Raw genomic sequence first — 17,685 nt, 5'->3', positions numbered from 1 at the left:
GCTGTGGCTGCCCCTGGAGGTGTCCAAGGCCAGGCTGGACGGGGCTTGGAGCAGCCTGGGATGGTGGTAAGTGTCCCTGCCCATGGTGGGGGGTAGGAATGAGATGATATTCCAGGCCCCTTCTGACCAAACCATCCCATGATTCCATTATCAGTGTTCCCAGATGACATGCTGAGTGCCCAGAAGACAAATGAGGATGGCTGGGTGTCAGTTTTGGGGAGACCCTCTGCAAGTTCTCTTTCAGGCAGATGATCCCCAACGTCCTGGGGAAGAGCATGTGAGTAAAGACCCGGGAGACATCCTGCCTTCAGCAGTCACACTGGGAATTGCTGCTCTCCCCAGCCCTGGAGCAAGGTCACCACTGATAGGGTGGAGCCCAAAGCCAGCTAAACCTCTGGGGTTCAGCTCATCAGAACAATCAGAGATTATTTCGAAACATCAGGTGTGATATGGGAGGACAGTCATCCTAAGGGGTGCTGGTTCAACCCCAGAGCAATCCAGTGGTGATTGATTCACTGCTCATACCTGGATCCGGGCTTCCTGTCACCTATTACTTAACTTGAATACACAAAACCTACAAGCTCCAACAGGCCAAACCCTGTTTTTCAGACAGGTATGCTGCTGCAGCACCTCCACAATGAGCCTATAACACGCCTTTATTGATGGAGTTTGGAGTGCCAAGAAGTGTCTTGGACCCCCAAGTTATGAATTCAGGTCTTAAAACTCTCTGTCTAAGCAGCATCCATCAGCCAAGGTGGCTGGTGTTCAGGTATCATGACAATGGAAGCCCATTTTCTGCCAGCTGGGATTTCCAGGCTGGGCATCTCCCATTTCCACTGCCTCCAGGACTCATCCTGAACAGATGGTTCATGGCCTCAGTGCTCACAACCCCATCAGCAAACATTGAGCCTACCAGAATCAAGAAAGGCAGCTGGGAGACAGGCAAGGGAGATCCTGCCTGCAACAGCTTCGCACTGGAATTCATCTCATGCTTCCCAGGTAAATGCTGGAGAAACCAGGAAGGATGCCCTGCACCTCCCCTTCTTCAGACACTCAGGGCTCTGGGGGAGGAAAGGGGTTTGGCTGGTTTCCCTTCCCTACACAAAGGAAGGCAGAGCAGGCATGTCTTCCTGGAAGGACCAGAAAATAGCCATGGATCGAGTCAGACTGCGGGGCAGGATGAGGAAGTCCTTGTTATAGCAATAAAAAGGTCTCAAGTACCTGGCTGGGGAGCCAGGAATCCACCAACAGGCCAGGCTGGCTCAGAAACAGCTTTTCACATCAGCGCAGTGAGAACATTTCTGTTTATTTGTTCCTCAGTGTCAGCCAAGAAGGAAGGAGGTGCTGCTCCATTCCCCCTCACCACACTTGTCCTCAGCTCCATGCAACAGCAGAAGGCTTAAAATCGGTGACACCTCCACCTCCTGCTCCCTCCTGCCAACCTGGAATGTTCGGTCTCACTGACAGGTTTTAATTTGGCTTCAGAGGAGGGATGGCACGGCACAACCTGACTCACGTGGGAAAGGCAGAGGTCACGCTCTTTTCTGCTCCTCTGAAGTCAGAGAACGCTTGTTTTCCATCCCAGGCTCAAATTAGTGCTAATTATTCCATGCAAAATGGAGTTGCTTCAACAGGAAGGAATTAGGACAACAAATTATTCTGGAATAAGGAGTCGCTGCTGCCTAAGCAAGTGATCTGTTTGCACAGAGAACAAAAGGAACATTCTCAAGGCCAGGTTGGACAGGGCTTGGAGCAACCTGGGCTAGTGGGAGGTGTCCCTGCCCATGGCAGGGGCTTGGAAGGAGATGAGCTTTAAGGTCCCTTCCAACTCAAACCATTCCCTGATTCTCTAATTCTTCCACAGGTGTTTTGGAAAAAAAGTAGTCCCAATTTTAAACAGATTTCCAACCTCCATGCCTGCTACAGCAGACACCAGGATTTTCTGCATGACCAATATGCCAAAACTCAACCCACACTCAGGTGTTTTGACCGCCACCATCAAAACTGCAGCTGCCATAAACACAGAGGTACCACACAAGCATCCACAGCTCAGCGGGTTTGACAGCCATGGCTGATGCTTTCAGCCAGGAGAGCTCTGATTTGAGGCAGGGAGGAAGGCAGGTGCAGGCACACACCCTCCTGCAGCCTAAAGAAGGGTTTCCTTCCATGGAGACACAACCCTCAAACCTGCAGGACATGTGGCTGTGGAGATGCATTGTTTGAGTGCCCTGGCACAGAACCGCGGAATCACAGCATGGTTTGGGTTGGAAGGGACCTGAAAGAGCAGCCAGTTCCAATCCCCTTCCACTATCCCAGGTTGCTCCAAGCCCTGTCCAACCTGGTCTTGGACACTTCCAAGGATCCAGGGGCAGCCACAGCTTCTCTGGGCACCCTGTGCCAGGGCCTCCCCACCCTCACAGCCAAGAACTTCTTTCTAATATCCTATCTAACCCACCCTCTGGCAGTGGAAGCCATTTCCCTTGTCCTGTCACTCCATCCCTTGTCCCCAGTCCCTCTCCAGCTCCACTGGAGCCCCTTCCGGCACTGAAAGGGGCTCCAAGTCCTCCCTGGAGCCTTCTCTTCTCCAGGTGAACATGTCCCAGCCTGGCTCCAGAGCTGAGGAGCTCCAGCCCTCGAAGCACCTTTATGGCTTCTTCTGGAGTTGCTCTAAGTCCTTGTTGTGCTGAGGACTCCAGCCTTGGACACAGCACTCCCCACCATCACCTCCTCCCTGCACAAACACAGCAATCCCCTTCCCAGAGGGGCAGCCCCTACCTTGCTGTACTACAAAACACCTCATGCTGCAGAAAAAACCCAGGTGGGGCAACATGAAGCAGCTGTGGAAAGCAGCACCACTCTCATGGGGAGTTCCAGGACCATGGTGGGAGCCTGGAGATGACATGAAAGGCCTCCTAAAGAGGTTAGACAGACAAAAGAATCAATGAGCTGCCTCTGGACTAGTGCCTGGGCAGATGCATGTGACAGTGCCATTATCCATGGATCCCACAACGTATTTCCCACAAGCTTTGGCCACACACAGAAGTTTCAAGTGCTGACAGGTACCACAGCTGACAGTCCAGCCACGTGAGCTGCATCAGAGAAAAAGGGTTTCCAGAGTATTTGTGAGTTTAATGAGAAGCGAACACTCGTGATGAAAGCCACTCTACTCACAAAAACTGGAGACATCAGGAAGAACAGGATCACACCAGCCTCTAGCGATATCCAGGACCAGCTGCTCCAGAGGAAGATGCAAGAAATCATTCTGGACAGCTCAGGAATCACTTGCTTATCGCTAAATCTCTTCCTAAGCCCATCAGATAGTGATTAAGCACAATGGTTCATACCCTATATATTAAATATTAATCCTCCCTAACGTGACTGCCAACGTTCTGGTTATCCGATTCGGATAACCGCACACCCCGTTCCCTCTCCACCCCAAACCACGTAAACACGATGTACTAAACCCAGCAGTATTCTGTGATCCAGCCAGAGCCTCCTTGGGCTCCGAGCCTTGAAGCAAACCAGCTGATCCCACTAAAATCAGGGGGGAAAGAGTTAAGAGCAGGAGATGAATCAGCCACTGCTCTAAATGCAGACATTTCCTACCTCTCCACTCAAGTGTCTCTTCCTGTCCGCAGGCTTTGGGGATGCTGGCGGACCTGGTCGTGTTCAAATGACTTCCACTGTGAGAGGAAAGCCCGGGGATTTGTTTTATTTCCAGAGGAAAATGCGATTTGTGAATGAGCCCAGAGAGCGGCTGCCAGGGACTATTGACCTCCTGCCCATGTCACACCAGGAGCGGAGGACCAGGCAGCAGCTGGTGCCACTCCTGACCCTATGGAAGCACTACAGGCACCAAGTTCCATGCAAAATATCCCACCCCACGCTCCCCAGTGTTTTGAGGCATCACACAGACCCTGACAGTGGCACAGCAGAGGTCACAAAACCTGCACCCTCCCTGCTGGATTGGGATCCACCACCCCACTGGAAACACAGAGGGTTGGAGCAGAACAGATGTAGGCTGGTAGCAGGAGGAGACAGGGAGAGAGGGAATTCAAGCTGCTCGTCCACAAGGATGTTGATGTTGGACATGGACCAGTATCACGGAGCAGCACAGAGATTCAGATATTTATGAGGGATGTTTCAGGAAGGCAGGGCTGTGTCTCCTTAGTCTGGGAACAACACAGCAGCACCAGCACCAGTACCCTGGAAACAGGAAGTACCTATTCCAGCACCTCCCAGGATCCCCCACTGTTTTCACAGAATCCCAGAGTCATTTAGGTTGGAAAAGACCTCCAAGATCATCACCTCACAAGTCCAACCTGTGACCAATCCCCACCTTGTTACCAGAGCAGAGCACTGAGTGCCACGTTCAGCTGCTCCTTGGACACCTCCAGGGACGATGACTCCACCACCTTCAGCCCAGTGTAACCAACCAGCTGCTTTAACCAACTGTTTTAATAAAGATCAGGCAAAAACCCTGGAGCTTTCCACAGGCGCTCCCCCAGAAAGCTCTCCAACAGGGGTGGAAAGAAACACATGGAATGGGAAGGCAGCAGTGCCCACTTTCTGCCCAGCACAGACACCAAGTCTCTCTCTCCCAGCACCCCCAGGTCCTAGGGAAGCTGTGGTCCCTGCTCCCCAAAATGCATCCTGGCTCTTCGCCCTGGCCACAGCAGAAGCCATCAGGGAGCTGGCCGTGCCATGACCAACCCTGTGATCCCATTCCTCATTCCAGAGCTCCACATAGAACCTGTTTCCCAATCTCTCTGGGAATAACAGCATGAGTTTGCATCTGATGCTTGACAGGGAGAGACAAATCCTCCCCCCAAACCCGGCTGCAGCTCCCCCGAGCACATCCTTCCCCTCTCTGCCACTGGCTGCTGCAGCAACAGGAATTAAAATAAAGATGAAAAACTCCTGTTGGGGCCGCAGTTTTATTTCCTGCCGTTTCTAGAACTCCTTGTACAGGAGGAAAAAATCCTTAAATATTTCCAAGCATCCTGCATGCTCGCAGCAAGCTTCCCCCAGCCACAGGCAGGCAGAGAAGGGATGACTAATTTTTTTTTAGCATAAGACGCTGTGGAGAGTGTCCTGTGAACAAGCTCAGTAAATTCCTGAGGCTCCCGGCAAGGACTCCACCACTCCTTGCGAAACTTCCCAGCTGGAACCTCACAGCCGAAAAGCCAGAAAACATCGTTTTTCTCTCCCTCGACAAACAGAGGTTGGGATTCCTTTCACGACAGTATTTGGACTTTTAATGTCAGTCCATATTTAGCAGGAGGGAAAAAAAGCCTCCCTTCCTTCCTGTCACATTTTCCACCCTCGATGACATCCAAGATCCGAAACAAGCAAGCGCTGGCCGAGCAGGGAGGATGCAGCTACCCGAGCGTGGGAGAGCCCGGAGAGGGGCAGCACGGACATTCCCATTTGGGATTCCCGTTTGGGATGCGCGGAGGCAGTGGCGAGGAGGGGACACACCCTTCGAGGAGCGGAAAGAGCCAGTGAGAAGGGGACAGAGCCCTCGAGGAAGGGACAGAGCCCTCGGACCCCACAGCAAAGAGGTTGTGCCTTCCAATGCTCCAGCCTGGAGCATCTCCCGGAGGGATGGCACAGGGAGCAGCCAGGCTCCAGGCCACAAGTCCCCAGGCTGGCATATCCGTCCCAAAAGAAGCCTTTGGTCACCGGCACGGCCTGGATCTGCCAAGGGGGGCGTGGTCAGACCGTGGGTCAGGAGGGTTCCTCACTGACCAGAAGCCCCAGTGCCCTGAGAGGAGGTGTCCAGGGAGCCCGGCGATCCTGCAGCAGGGAGGTGGTGGGTGCTGGCAGGAGATCGTGGCCATGGTGGCCCTGCCCTGCAGCCCTTTTCTGCGTCTTACAGGGCTGTCCCCAGCTTGGACCCCCGTGTCCAACCCCGCGGGTGCAGGGTGGGAGGAGGCCGTGGGTCGCTGCAGACGCACAGTTGGAGGTTCATAGAATCATGGAACGGTTTGGATTGGAAAGGACCTTAAAGCCCATTTGTTGCATCCCCTGTCATGGGCAGGGACACCTTCCACTATCCCAGCTTGCCCAGAGCCCTGTCCAACCTGGCATTAAACACTTCCAGGGATGGGGCAGCCACAGTTTCTCTGGGCAACCTGTGCCAGGGCTTCACCACCCTCATAGGGAACAATTTCTTCCTAATACCTAATCTCACCGTACTCTCTTTCAGTGTGAAGCCATTCCCCCTTCTCCTGTCACCCCAGGCCCTTGTAAAAAGTCTCTCTCCATTTTTCTTGTGGCTTCTCTTCAAGTACTGAAAAGCCCCCATTAGGTCTCCCCGGATCCTTCTCCAGGCAGAACAATCCCAATTCCTCCAGCCTTTCCTCACAGGAGCGGTGCTGCATCCCTCCGATCAACTTGGTGGCCTCCTCTGGACTCGCTCCAATGGAGCAAATCCACAAGCCCCAGCCAGCGATCACTTTTAGAAATCACCATTACCATCAACAAATATACCCACAAATACGCACATACTAACCCCCAAGTTCAGTGTGGACAGGGCGGGGGTGACCCAACTCCACGAACACGCGTGGGTCGCGCCCCCCGCCCCTTCCATCACCCCCACGCCACCGTAACAACCCCGTGCCCATCCCCGGGGGCTCACCTGCGACCCCCCCCCCCCCCCCCGCTCACCTGCGGCCGCTGCTCCCTCGCCGGCTCCCGCCCAAACGGCTCCGCTGCGAGGCCGCGGCGGCCGCCTGTAACCATGGACGGCGCAGCGGGGGAGGGCGCGGGGGGGGGGGGTCGGGGGAAAAGGGGAGGGGGATACGAGGGAAGGGGAAGGGGTGCGGGAAGCCCCCGCCGCCCCTCGGGGCTCTCCCGGCGCTCAGCGGCGCCGCCGCCGCCGCCCGCCCGCTGCCGCCGCCATCGCGCGGCTCCGGGCCGGGGGCGTGGCCGGGGCGTGGCCATGGGCGTGGCCATGAGGGGCCCCGGCACGTGGCGGTGCTGCCCCCTGGTGGCGCGGAGGCGGCACTGCCGCCCCCCCACCCCCCCCCCACCGGTCCCGCTTCCCAAAATTCCGGAGTAGGAAATTAACTATAAACAAAAAAGGTTTGGTGGGATACTACAGGAAAGCCGGAGAGGAACTCTTAGGAAGGAAATGCAGCGGTAGGACAAGGAGTAACTGTACAAGTGGAAAGAGAGGGAATTTATATTGGATATTAGGAGGAAACTTTTTACTGTGAGGATGCTCGGACACTGGAAGAGGTCGCCCAGGGAAGTTGTGGATGACCCAACGATGGCAATTTTCAAAGCCGGGTTGGATAAGGCCTTGAGCAACCTGGTCTAGTGGGGGTTGTCCCTGCCCGTGGCAGGGCGGCTTGGGACGATCTTTAAAGTCCCTTCCAAACCTTTAACATTCAATGATTTTATGATTCTATGATTCTATGATTCTAGGAACAAAAATTACTGGGCGCAACTGAGCGAGTGGCTTTTGTGCTTCACGTGGTAAGTTTTGATCATCACAAAGATCTCTTCTTAATTAGAAACAACCCAGAAATATGATTTTTTTATATAATTTAGAGTGAGGAAAGATGGCTTCAATTAATTAAAATCACAGAATGGTTTGGGTTGGAAGGGACATTAAAGACCATCTCGTTCCACTCCCTGCAGGGACACCTTCCACTATCCCAGGCTGCTCCAAGCCCCATCACCTGTGGCCTTGGATGCTTCCAGGGATGGGGCAGCCACAGCTTCTCTGGACAACCTGTGCCAGTGCTCACATGAAGGATTCCTCATATGCAGGTGGAATTTCCATCAGTTTCTGCCTTTTGCCTCTTGTCCCATTGCTGGGCACCACAGAGCAGAGCCCGGTCTCTGTCCTCTTGGCACGCTCTCTTCAGATATTTATACACATTAGTGAGGTTCTTTCTCAGATGTCTCTTGCCGAGGCTGAACAGGTGCAGCTCCCAGAACCACAGAACCACAGAATCCTGGGGCTCAAAGGGACCTCTGGAGATCATCCAGTCCAAGCCCCCTGTCAAGGCAGTGTCACCTGGAGCAGGTGACACAGGAACACGTCCAGCTGGGTTTGGAATATCTCCAGAGAGGCAGAATCCACGACCTCCCCGGGCAGCTGTTCCAGTGCTCACCCTCAACACAAAGAAGTTCTTCCTCATGTTGAGGTGGAACTTTTTGTGGTTTAGTTTATGGCCATTAGTCCTCGTCCTGCCGCTGGGCACCACTGGAAAGAGTCTGGCACCATCCTGTGACCCCCTCCTTGGGGATATTTATATGGATTGATGAGATCCCCTCTCACTCTTCTGTTCTCCGGACTAAACAAGCCCAGCTCCCGCAGTCTCTCCTCGTAGGACAGACGCTCCCGTGCTCCAACACCCGCTGGACGCGCCCCAGGATCTCCGCGTCCCCCTCGTCCTGAGGAGCCCGGAACCGGACACGCCCCCCTGTCAATCACTACGTGTCAATCATCATGACGGGCGTGCGCGACGGCCAATCAGCGGCGGGCACGACATGAGGGGGTGGGGTCATAGCAGTGCCGGGCGCGCGGCGGCGGCGGGCGCAGGTGAGGGGCCCTGAGGGTCTGTGAGGGGAAGCGGGGGGGAGCACCGGAGCCGCATCGACCCCCGTGGCCGCCACAGCCCTGGCCACGACCCCCGGCCGCTCTGCCATGGGGATCTGAGAGCGGAGAACCTCCCGGAGCTCCCCCGGGGGCTGAAGGTCGCGCTGAGGGCGGGGGTGCCCCGCCGTGAGGGCGCACAGAGCCACGTCGCGGCCTGCGGGCCGCCATTCCCTGTGGGAAGGAGCCCTATGCCTTCCCCTTTGGTTTTTCCATTGCTTTTGCGGGATTCCAGCCGTGGCCCCTGGTGCTTGTGTTGGCCCTGTCGCCTGTTGTGGCCCTGGCGTTTGTTATGACCCGCCGGCAGGCCGGCCCCCAACCCGCCGGCTGAATCCAAACAAGCAGAATGGGAATAAACACAGGATGGGCGATGGTAGAAAGAAGCGAGGTTTGTGGAAATGAAGCTGAGCTTTGAACTTTAACCCGAACGTCTTCTCTGCGTGTTTTCCGCCTGGCATTTCCCCTGTCTCATCGCAGTGTCTGTGCCAGGGCACGGGTGCCTATGGAACAGCTACAGCTTCTGGAGACAGCCTGAGCTTCACCAGCAGCCTCTGCTCACGCTAAGTCTCTGTCTCTGTGCAGGTGCTGAGCCAGGATGGGTTTGGCTGAAGACAAAGTGTACATCCACATTACGAAAAACCTCAAGAAGTTTGGGGCTATCCGAGTGGCGTCGCTGGCTGATTCCCTGACCTGCCTTGTCGATTCTGACAGAGTAAGTTCCTATTTTGCTGAGCTCTGCCAGGCTCCTTCCCCAATGGGAACATAGAGTTGTCTAACCTCTAAGCTAGACTGTCTCTTAGATGCCCTGTGTGTTTTTTCTAGGATGAACTCCTTGCCCGGGAGGAGACACGGGGCAACCAGGCAGCTGTCTTTAGGTTTTATCAGCACCTGAGGTGCAGGAAGGGCTGGGTACAGGATCTCATCCAGGCACTGCACCACAACAACGCAGGGCACTTGGCCGATGAGCTGCAGGAAGTCTATGACACCTGGAAACCTCGACCTCGACCTCGTATGTAGCTCCTCCTCCCTGAGTGTGCCCCGGGGGGCTGCTGGAGGTGGGGACACAAAGTTGTCTCTGTCCCTGCCTTGGCTTCCTAGGGTGCTGGAGGTGTCTGTGACTGTCCCAGGGATGTTCTTCACTGTGGTGATGTGTTTGAGGATGACAGGTCCATGTTTGAAGTTGGTGGTGGGCTGGGGTTGTCACCTGGGAAGAGGGAAGATGGAAAGATGAACGAAGGAATGCTGTGGGTTTGGCTGATGTGGGGACAGAGCAGGGACGCACACAGAGCTGCCTCAGCCCCACACTTATCCTCTGCTTCCTCAGCTTTTCCCACAATGATCTGCTTGTCTCCTCCAGGTCCCTCAGATTCTGCTGCTACCTCTTCCCTTCCCCGTGATGCCCCTCCCACTATCAATGCCCAGACACCATCCCAGGGGCCAAATCCTGCCCCGGGTGCTCCGATGGATGAGCAGCCACGCCGAGACCTGCCTGCTGGTGACCATCCACCTGTCCTGCCCAGCGCTGCCACCCCCAAGAGCACGGACCTGGAGGCCAGGCTCCCAGTGCAGGAATCGGTGAGCAGGGCACGTGTTGGATGGGGACACAAAGGTCCCTTTTGGACCTTTTGGTGGGGTGTGGGAAGCCTGTGGTAGGGCCAGGCTTGTTCAGGGCCACCCCAAGCAGCCTCTCACTGCTGATCACTGCTGCATCTGGTAACTTACATGTTTTATTTGTCCCTGTCACTGCTTCCTCTCTTGTCTCCCTCCATGGGGGAAGTGCGGGTCTGCTTTGCCAGTCCAGGCTTCTCCACAGCCCCTGACTATCGGGTGGGTGCCCAGGAGAGACCCCAGACCCCCTTCATAACCAGCCTCACAGGGGTCACTGCTCAGGGTTTGGAGCACCCCCGTGGTTCCAGACCCCCTCATCTCAGTGATTTTAACACAGCTCATTTCCTTCCAGCTCCCCAAAAAACTCCCAGAGCAAGAGAGTCCCCAGCCAATTCCACCTGGGAGCAAAGTCCATGGCGGAGTGAGCGGTGGGCACAGTGGAGAGGGGAATCCCTCGCACCCCGCCGGGGCTGTGCCAGTGTCACCGGGGACCCCAGAGCAGGGCCGGGACTGGCTGAGCCGCCGGCCGGTGTGCGTGGACAACGGGTTTTTCGGGAATGCCAACCACCTGCACCGCGGCACAGCGGGCCTGGCCCTGGGCAGGTCTGTTCCATCGAGGGATGCAGGTGCCACTCACAGCCCTGAGCAGCCCAGGAATGAGCCTGAAGAGAACTCAGATATCTCCACAGAGTCACTGCCACGGCTGGAAGGGGCCACTCGTGGTGTGGGGCAGCAGCCCCCAAACTCAGCACCAAAAAAGCAGCCTGTGCCAAGCTCTGGGCATGGTGAGCCCACGGGCAGCTTTGTGGATGTGCGCAGCCCCCTCCTCATCCAGGAGCAGTTTGATGCGGAGAAGAAGCTGCGAGGGCATCAAGGGAGTGGAGGTGGGTTTCTCTTCTGGCAGAACCAAGTAGCCACTAGGGAGCAGGAGGTGCTGCTGAAAGCCCCTCATTGCAAGAAAGAAATTGGGATTCTGAAATGTGTCCAGAAAAGGGAATGGAGCTGGGAAGGCTCTAGAGCATAAGTCTGATGAGGACCAGCTCAGGAAGCTGGGGGGCCTCAGCCTGGAGAAAAGGAGGCTCAGGGGGAACCTTCTCACTCTCTACAGCTGCCTGACAGGAGAGGGCAGCCAGGTGGGGTCAGGCTCTGCTCCCAGGTAACAAACAACAGGACAAAAGTTGTATCAGGAGAGGTTTAGATTGGATGTTAGGCAACATTTCTTTTACGGAAGAGGTTGTCAAGCACTGGCACAGCTGTCCAGGGCAGTGGTGGTCACCATCCCTGGAGGGACTTAGAAGCTATTTGGATGTGGCACTTGGGGACACAGGTTAGTGGTGGCCTTGGCAGTGTTGGGGGAATGGGTGGAGTAGAATAGAACAGACCAGACTCTTTCATTTGGAAGGAACCTACAACGATCATCTTACCCAAGTGCATTTTAATTCTTTTATTGTCAGTGCAGCTGCTTTGGGTGTGAAACTTCTCCCCTTCCCCTAGTTTGTAGAGATGTTTTTGTCCTGCGTCTGGGGGAGTTTTAGCATCTCCTGCATCCCTCGCCCGTGGGCTTCATAGAATCAGGATAAAGCCCTGCCCTCCAGGGTCTCTGGGAGGAGAGACACCCATCCCTGCCAGCCTTTTCGCCCCCACCATGTGGGGTCAGCCCCTTCTGGCTGGGGGGACATGGAGTTCCAGGAGCCTTAAAAGCCTCTCTTTCCCTTGGTGCTCCCCAGCCCTGCAGCCCACCCTGCATGAGTTACCTGCAGCTGCAGGGAAAGCTGAGGTGCCACAGCAGAGCCAGGGCATTGGGTCCTGCTCCCTGTGCCACCCCCTCAGCCTGGGGACTGTCCTGTCACAGTATCCTTGAGGAAGAGCAAATCTCACCTTTTAGGCCTCCTGGTTAACACAATGTACTTTGTTTTCTCCCTGACAGGTGCTTCAATGGAAACAGCTACCCTGGTTGCTACCCCTGTGCCCAGAGACACTTTCCCATCCCGTGACACCTCTTTGAAGTCTCTTAAGCAAGAGAAGAAACTGCCCATTGGGAGTACAGCCAGCAGCACCCCCTCTGTGCCAACAAAGGAGGAAGTAGGTGACCTTTCCTCTTGCCACTTGCATTCGTTCGTGTCCTTGTGACCTCCCCCGGTTGGGAGATTTTCTGTTGCAGTGCCACATGAGCTGGTGATGAGTTTATTCAGGGATGGTTTTTCCCCCACTGTGTTCATGTTACTGTCCACACACTGTGTTATGGAGCATGGGAGAAGGGAGCCAAACTGTTGGGCTTTGACTCATTTCCCCTCCTTGATTTGCCAGTCAGTCTCCTGGCTTCCAGGTGCTGTTTTCCACTGCTCTCTTCACTGCCTGGCTCCCTTTCCTTCCTGCCTATCTCCCTTCTTCCCTCGCTCTTTCACTTCACTGTTACCTGTGACCCAACTTTATTAATGGCAGGTGTGGGGACTGAGTATTGAAGTGGGTTTGTGTGGGACCTGTGTGCCCAAGACTGGGCCAGTGGATGCTTCCCTTTGCACCCATCCCCTCTCCTTGTCTCCCAAAGGTGGTCCCGGCCTTGACAAACCCTGTCCTGGGCACAGCTGTGGTAGGAGGCTCCAAAGGCACGGCTGGGAGATCGGCTTCCCGGGGGAGCTCTGCCACGAGCGTCTGGGTGTCTCACAGTGATGAGAGGGATGAGGAGCTCAGCAAGCCAGGCGTCCTCATGTCCATGCCTCGGGGAAGCCCAGAGGTGGCCAGCAGATGCCCAAGCTCTCAGGAGCCCAGCAACCACCGTTCCACCACCTCCAGTAGCCTTGGCCTCAGCAGCGACCCAATCCTGGTGAGCAGCGATAGCCAGAGCTCAGGAGGAGCATCCCCCAGAGTCTCCTTGGTTTGTGCAGACCCGAGGGAAAAGGAGGCATCTGGAGCAAGCAGAGACTCCTGTCCTGCTCTGAGCTGGAACAGCACCTCCCTGGGCACCCATGAGGTCCGTGTGGATCATCACCCCAGCACCCAGCTTGGAGCTGGCAGTGATGGAGTCAGTCCCCTTGGAAGCTCTGTCAATTTCAACTCTGGCAGTGGCCGTGATGCTGCCACCAGCTCACCTCAGGCCCGAGTCCCAAAGGGGGAGAGCAACGGCCTGTCCCTGCTGTACATCCTTCCAGCTGTTGGCATCATTTCTGCCATGGCATTCGCGGTGTACGCTCGGCTGCGGAAATAGTGGATGCAATGCCATGACCGTGACGCAGCCAGGGGAATTCCTCTGGCAACAGGATTTTGGCCAACGCATTTGAAGCCTGAAGAATAGCAGGGGGGCAGTAGGGGCGTTGTTAAATCTTTTTCTGGAAGGTTCTGCTGGAAGAGGCCTTGGTACATGATGCTCTTGGCTTTGGGTCTGTTCCCTCACAGTTCCCAACCATCTTCTTGGCTGTAGCCTTCTCATTTTACACACATGGAGGAGAGGATCCTGCTCCAAAGTGATCCATTGAGTCAAAAAGGAAAGCCCTCATGGTGATTCTCCATGTCTTCCTTGTTTGGTCCCAGGAGGCCTCAGGGAAACTGGTGATCCAAAGGGTGACCTCCAGGTCCCTTTGTGCAGTGCAGCCAGGAGAGGTTGTGCAGATATCCTGGAACAGCAGAGCTGATTTTCTTGGCTCTGCTCATCTTGGCTTGAAAATGTGCCCAAGGGTGCATGCAGCAGCCTCCACCAGACGTCTCATGTTCAGTTCGCCTTACTTGGTGTGTCTGCCTCTGCTGCAAGGACCTTTGGTGGTCTCTGCTGCTCCTCCTGGAATTGCTTCATGCAGCACTGACCCTGGGGATAAACATGAGGGTCAGGAAAGAGTTGCATCTAACCAGTGTTCTCAAGGATCAGCCCCATTTCACCCTCTCCCGGCAGGAAAAGGGGTTTCTGATTTAAGAGGAATGTTTCAGGCAATGCCAACATTAAGCAGACTTGGTGCCACAAAGGCTTGTTGGGTGTCTTTGATTTTCAGGCTGGATTTTTTGAGCCTGACTGGAAGGGTAAATGGAGTTCTTGCCCTTCCTGATACCTGCTGCTATGGCATAGGGGTATAGGAACTTTCTGCTCAGGCTGGACACAAATGGGATCAGCTGCACACTGCAGGGAGGCCACACCAGAGTCTGAGATGCTCTGAGCTCTGGGGAGACCTTGTAGCACCTTCCAGTGACTTAAAGGGCTTGGAACAAACTGGTCTAGGGGGAAGGTGTCCCTGCCCATGGCAGAGGGGTGGGATGAGATGCTCTTTAATGACCCATTCTGTGATTCTAAAATACAGTAAAGCAGTGAAGCAGCAGCCTGGAGTAGTTACATTGCTCCAGGTTGCTCCAAGCCCCATCCAACCTAGCCTTGCACACTTCCAGGGATGGGGCAGCCACAGCTTCTCTGGACAACCTGTGTCAGTGTCTCACCACCCTCGCAGGGAAGAATTTCTTCCCAGTATCCCATCTAACCCTGCCTTCTGACAGTGGGAAGCCATTCTCCTTTGTGCTGTCATTCCAGGCCCTTGTCCAAAGTCTCTGTCCAGAGCCCCTTTAGGAGGGGGCTCTAAGGTCTCCCTGGAGCCTTCTCTTCTCCAGGCTGAGCACTCCCAGCTCTCCCAGCCTGACTCCAGAGGGGCTCCAGCCCTCAGAGTTTCTCTGTGGCCTCCTCTGGACTCACTGCAGAAGCTCCACGTCCTTGTTACGTTGGGGCTGCGGATCTTGACACAGCACTGCAGGTGGGGTCTCACCCGAGTGGGGCAGAGGAGCAGAATCACTTCCCTCATCCTGCTGTGTCCAGTAACTTACTCATCCTGAATTCCTGCTGTCAGTATAGCTTCCCAAAATCCCCTCTTCCTGCTGGCAGGGAGCAGGAGGGAGCTCAGCCCCCTGGGGCCTGGCTGCAAAGTGCAGCCATCACGCCCGGAGCTTGGCCTGGGGTGGGAAAGGTCCATCAGCCCTGAATGGCTGCTCCTCCCTCCCAATACTTTCCTTCTGCCCAAAAGTCCAAGAAGTGCCTCCATAAAACTAAGGACAATCAGTATATGCAAGAGGGAGGTGTTGATTTTGGTGTGTCAGGGCTGCTTTCCAGAAGATCTCGAGGTGTTCATCCCTTGCTCAGCGCCCGGTGCTGAAGGAGGAAGGGACAGTCCTTTAAACACACTCTCTGCCAGGAGAGGGAATGTGGGAGCTGCTCTTCCTGTTAAAATGGTTATTCCCTAACAAGAGGGACAAAAAGGCACTTGCCTTCTCCATGCTTTCTGTAATTCAGAGGAGATCCATGAGATCCCAAACCAGCCGCATCCCTACCAAGGCCCTCTTCTCCGATGCTTTACTTGCCTATGAAATTCTTCCCATGTTTTTCCATACATTTAAGCAACAACTTGAATGCTTTGCCTTTTCGTGTCAGATTTCTCTTGTGAAACAGCTGGTTTGTCACCACCTCAGGCTGGGGAAAGCACATGTTCAGATCGCTGCTGTGAAGTGCCGGGATTGTCACAGTTGTTATGTAGCACTTTAAAGCCTCATTAGCAGGAGATGGTGCAGGAGGGAGCTGTATCCCTGCACGTCTTTTACTAACAGGCTAAAAAGCCTTTTACTAACTAAAATAAATTGGTTTGATGCTTCACACTTGACTTCTTGTGATTTGTTGGATGAAGAGCAGGAGGTTGATGGGGCTATGGCTGGAGGGAACAGTCTGAAGGGCTCTGATGGCAGTGACACAGAGAGACTGAGGCCATCGGTGCCAGGAGGAGGTGACAGGGTTCAGGGGCAGCTTCCAGACCTCCTTTTGGAAAAAGCACAGGTCATGGTCCAGAGGATGCCCGCCACGGCAGGTCTTTTGTTGGTGGTAGGATGTGCAGGATGAAAACAGGGAAGGTGGTTCCTGAGGCAGCCAAGAGCTGAGCAAGTCAGGATGTCGTCACCAAAGAGGAACTGGACAAGTTCTGGGAGGAGAAATGCACCAAGCTGCAAAGTCAGTCCCCTGAGAAACTGTTTGGGAGAAACAGCCACAGGGAACTGTGGCTGGAAGGGAAAGACCCTCAGGACTGGATGTAACCAGGTGGACACAATGCACAGATGTGTGCTGAGCTTGGTACCTCACCAAGGCCAGGATCCTGCTTCATCCATTATCCAGAATCTCCCAGTTTCTCATGTTGAATTCTATCCCAGCATCCTGCACAGAAAAGGGGCACGTTTTCCATGCTGGGCTGCCTTAGCCATGCTGGGTTCAGCTCTGGAGGTGGTTGCTCCCCAGGTTTGTCTTCTTGTCCCCTGAACAGCTCTGACATGCAGTGTGCCTTTTGGGGGTAAACAGGAAGTTTTTGGGAGGGAGCAGCCATTTCCTATGCCCTCTCCATGCTCCTGCAGGCCCTGCTCTGTCCCAACAGCTGAGAGCTCCCCTTGCTTTCTCCTCTCCCTGAGCTCTTACAGCCCAGGTGTGTCAAACACATTGATCAGGGGTTGAAAATACTCAGAGCTTTGGGCAGCAGAGCTCAGCAAGTTCCTTTTTTACCCAAATGAAGGCAACACTGCTCTGAAGGAGGTTATTTGTGTTCAGAGAGCTCATCCTTTATCTTCTGTCACTGCCAACCCCATTTATCCACTTCCTCCACTCACCCAACAGGATATTAAAATACACCAACTAAATTTGACTGATCCCTTTGTCCTGTTTTCACCCTGCTGTCCAGAAATCAGCACATTCTCTCGGGAATTATCACACCTTTGTGGAATGTTGGTCACTGATCCCTCCAGTATCAAATTAACGCCTGAGGATTGCGGTGAGCTGGGATTACCCCGGGGCAGGTGAGGAGCACCCTGGGTCACTGGGCTGTGGTTCCATGCTTGGTGTGCTCTTCGTGTGCCAGACAACAATTGACATTTCACACGGAGATCGCCATCGCCTTACAGTGAGAGCTCTTATGGCATCCTGTAGTCTGGGAATCTGTGTTTTCCTTTCAATTTTCATCCTGTTGGTTGTTGCTTACACCCCTCTTCATGGTTGCCTCAATTTTTCTGCCACCTGCGTGTTTCCTGCTGCGGCTGTTGATAAACATGGGATCAGGATTTAAAGAACAGAATGCATCCACACTAGAATTATGTTGGGATGTAAAGAAGAGCTGAGGATTTTAAGATCTTAGGAAGAAATTCTTCCCTGAGAGGGTGGTGAAGCCCTGGCACAGGTGTCCCAGGGAAGCTGTGGCTGCCCCTGGATCCCTGGAAGTGTCCAAGGCCGGGCTGGACGGGGCTTGGTACAGCGTGGGCTGCTGGAAGGTGTCCCTGCCCATGGCAGGGGGTGGAACGAGAAGGTCTTTAAGGTCCCTTCCAGGCTGTGGGGTACGGGCTCGCCATGATGGGTGGCAGACCCGCCCCGTGCCATGTGCATCGCTATCTGCATATGCAAATAATATTCAAATCAGCCCCTCCGCGCGGCCCAGCCCAGCCGGGCCTACTGCGGTTCTTCCTTTCGGCCCCCT

At 54.8% G+C, this 17,685-nt stretch overlaps 2 protein-coding genes across 3 annotated transcripts in view; one reads left to right on the top strand and one right to left on the bottom strand.

The window, feature by feature from the left end:
• Nucleotides 1-6,760, bottom strand: part of PTPRA (protein tyrosine phosphatase receptor type A) — a 114,574-nt gene extending 107,814 nt beyond the window's left edge. Inside the window, exon 1 of the mRNA XM_069014766.1 lies at nucleotides 6,673-6,760. The gene's annotated coding sequence lies outside the window, so the exon portion shown is untranslated. The remainder of the gene's footprint in view (nucleotides 1-6,672) is intronic.
• Nucleotides 6,761-8,521: 1,761 nt separating this feature from the next.
• On the top strand, nucleotides 8,522-15,838 carry MAVS (mitochondrial antiviral signaling protein). Of its 2 annotated transcripts, none has more exons than XM_069014764.1 (7): nucleotides 8,522-8,560; nucleotides 9,197-9,326; nucleotides 9,437-9,623; nucleotides 9,972-10,189; nucleotides 10,575-11,106; nucleotides 12,150-12,304; nucleotides 12,771-15,838. In XM_069014764.1, exons 2-7 carry the CDS (start codon nucleotides 9,210-9,212, stop codon nucleotides 13,425-13,427), a joined length of 1,866 nt encoding a protein of 621 aa, XP_068870865.1. In that variant the 5' UTR covers nucleotides 8,522-8,560; nucleotides 9,197-9,209; the 3' UTR covers nucleotides 13,428-15,838. The 2 variants fall into 2 exon arrangements, with proteins under 2 accessions (XP_068870865.1, XP_068870866.1); XM_069014765.1 differs by lacking the exon at nucleotides 8,522-8,560 and adding an exon at nucleotides 8,624-9,002.
• Nucleotides 15,839-17,685: the final 1,847 nt, after the last annotated feature.

This window comes from Aphelocoma coerulescens, chromosome 4 (assembly GCF_041296385.1).
Source record: "Aphelocoma coerulescens isolate FSJ_1873_10779 chromosome 4, UR_Acoe_1.0, whole genome shotgun sequence".
NCBI classification, from domain to species: domain Eukaryota; kingdom Metazoa; phylum Chordata; class Aves; order Passeriformes; family Corvidae; genus Aphelocoma; species Aphelocoma coerulescens.
Note: the sequence above shows the minus strand (reverse complement) of the source record. Positions and strands in the feature narration are given on the sequence as shown.

Coding starts and splice junctions, on each gene's coding strand:
- MAVS (XM_069014764.1), top strand. CDS start 9,210: ATGGGTTTGGCTGAAGACAAAGTGTACATCCACATTACGAAAAACCTC. Junction 9,327..9,436: donor GCCTTGTCGATTCTGACAGA/GTAAGTTCCTAT, acceptor TGTTTTTTCTAG/GATGAACTCCTTGCCCGGGA. Junction 12,305..12,770: donor CTGTGCCAACAAAGGAGGAA/GTAGGTGACCTT, acceptor TGTCTCCCAAAG/GTGGTCCCGGCCTTGACAAA.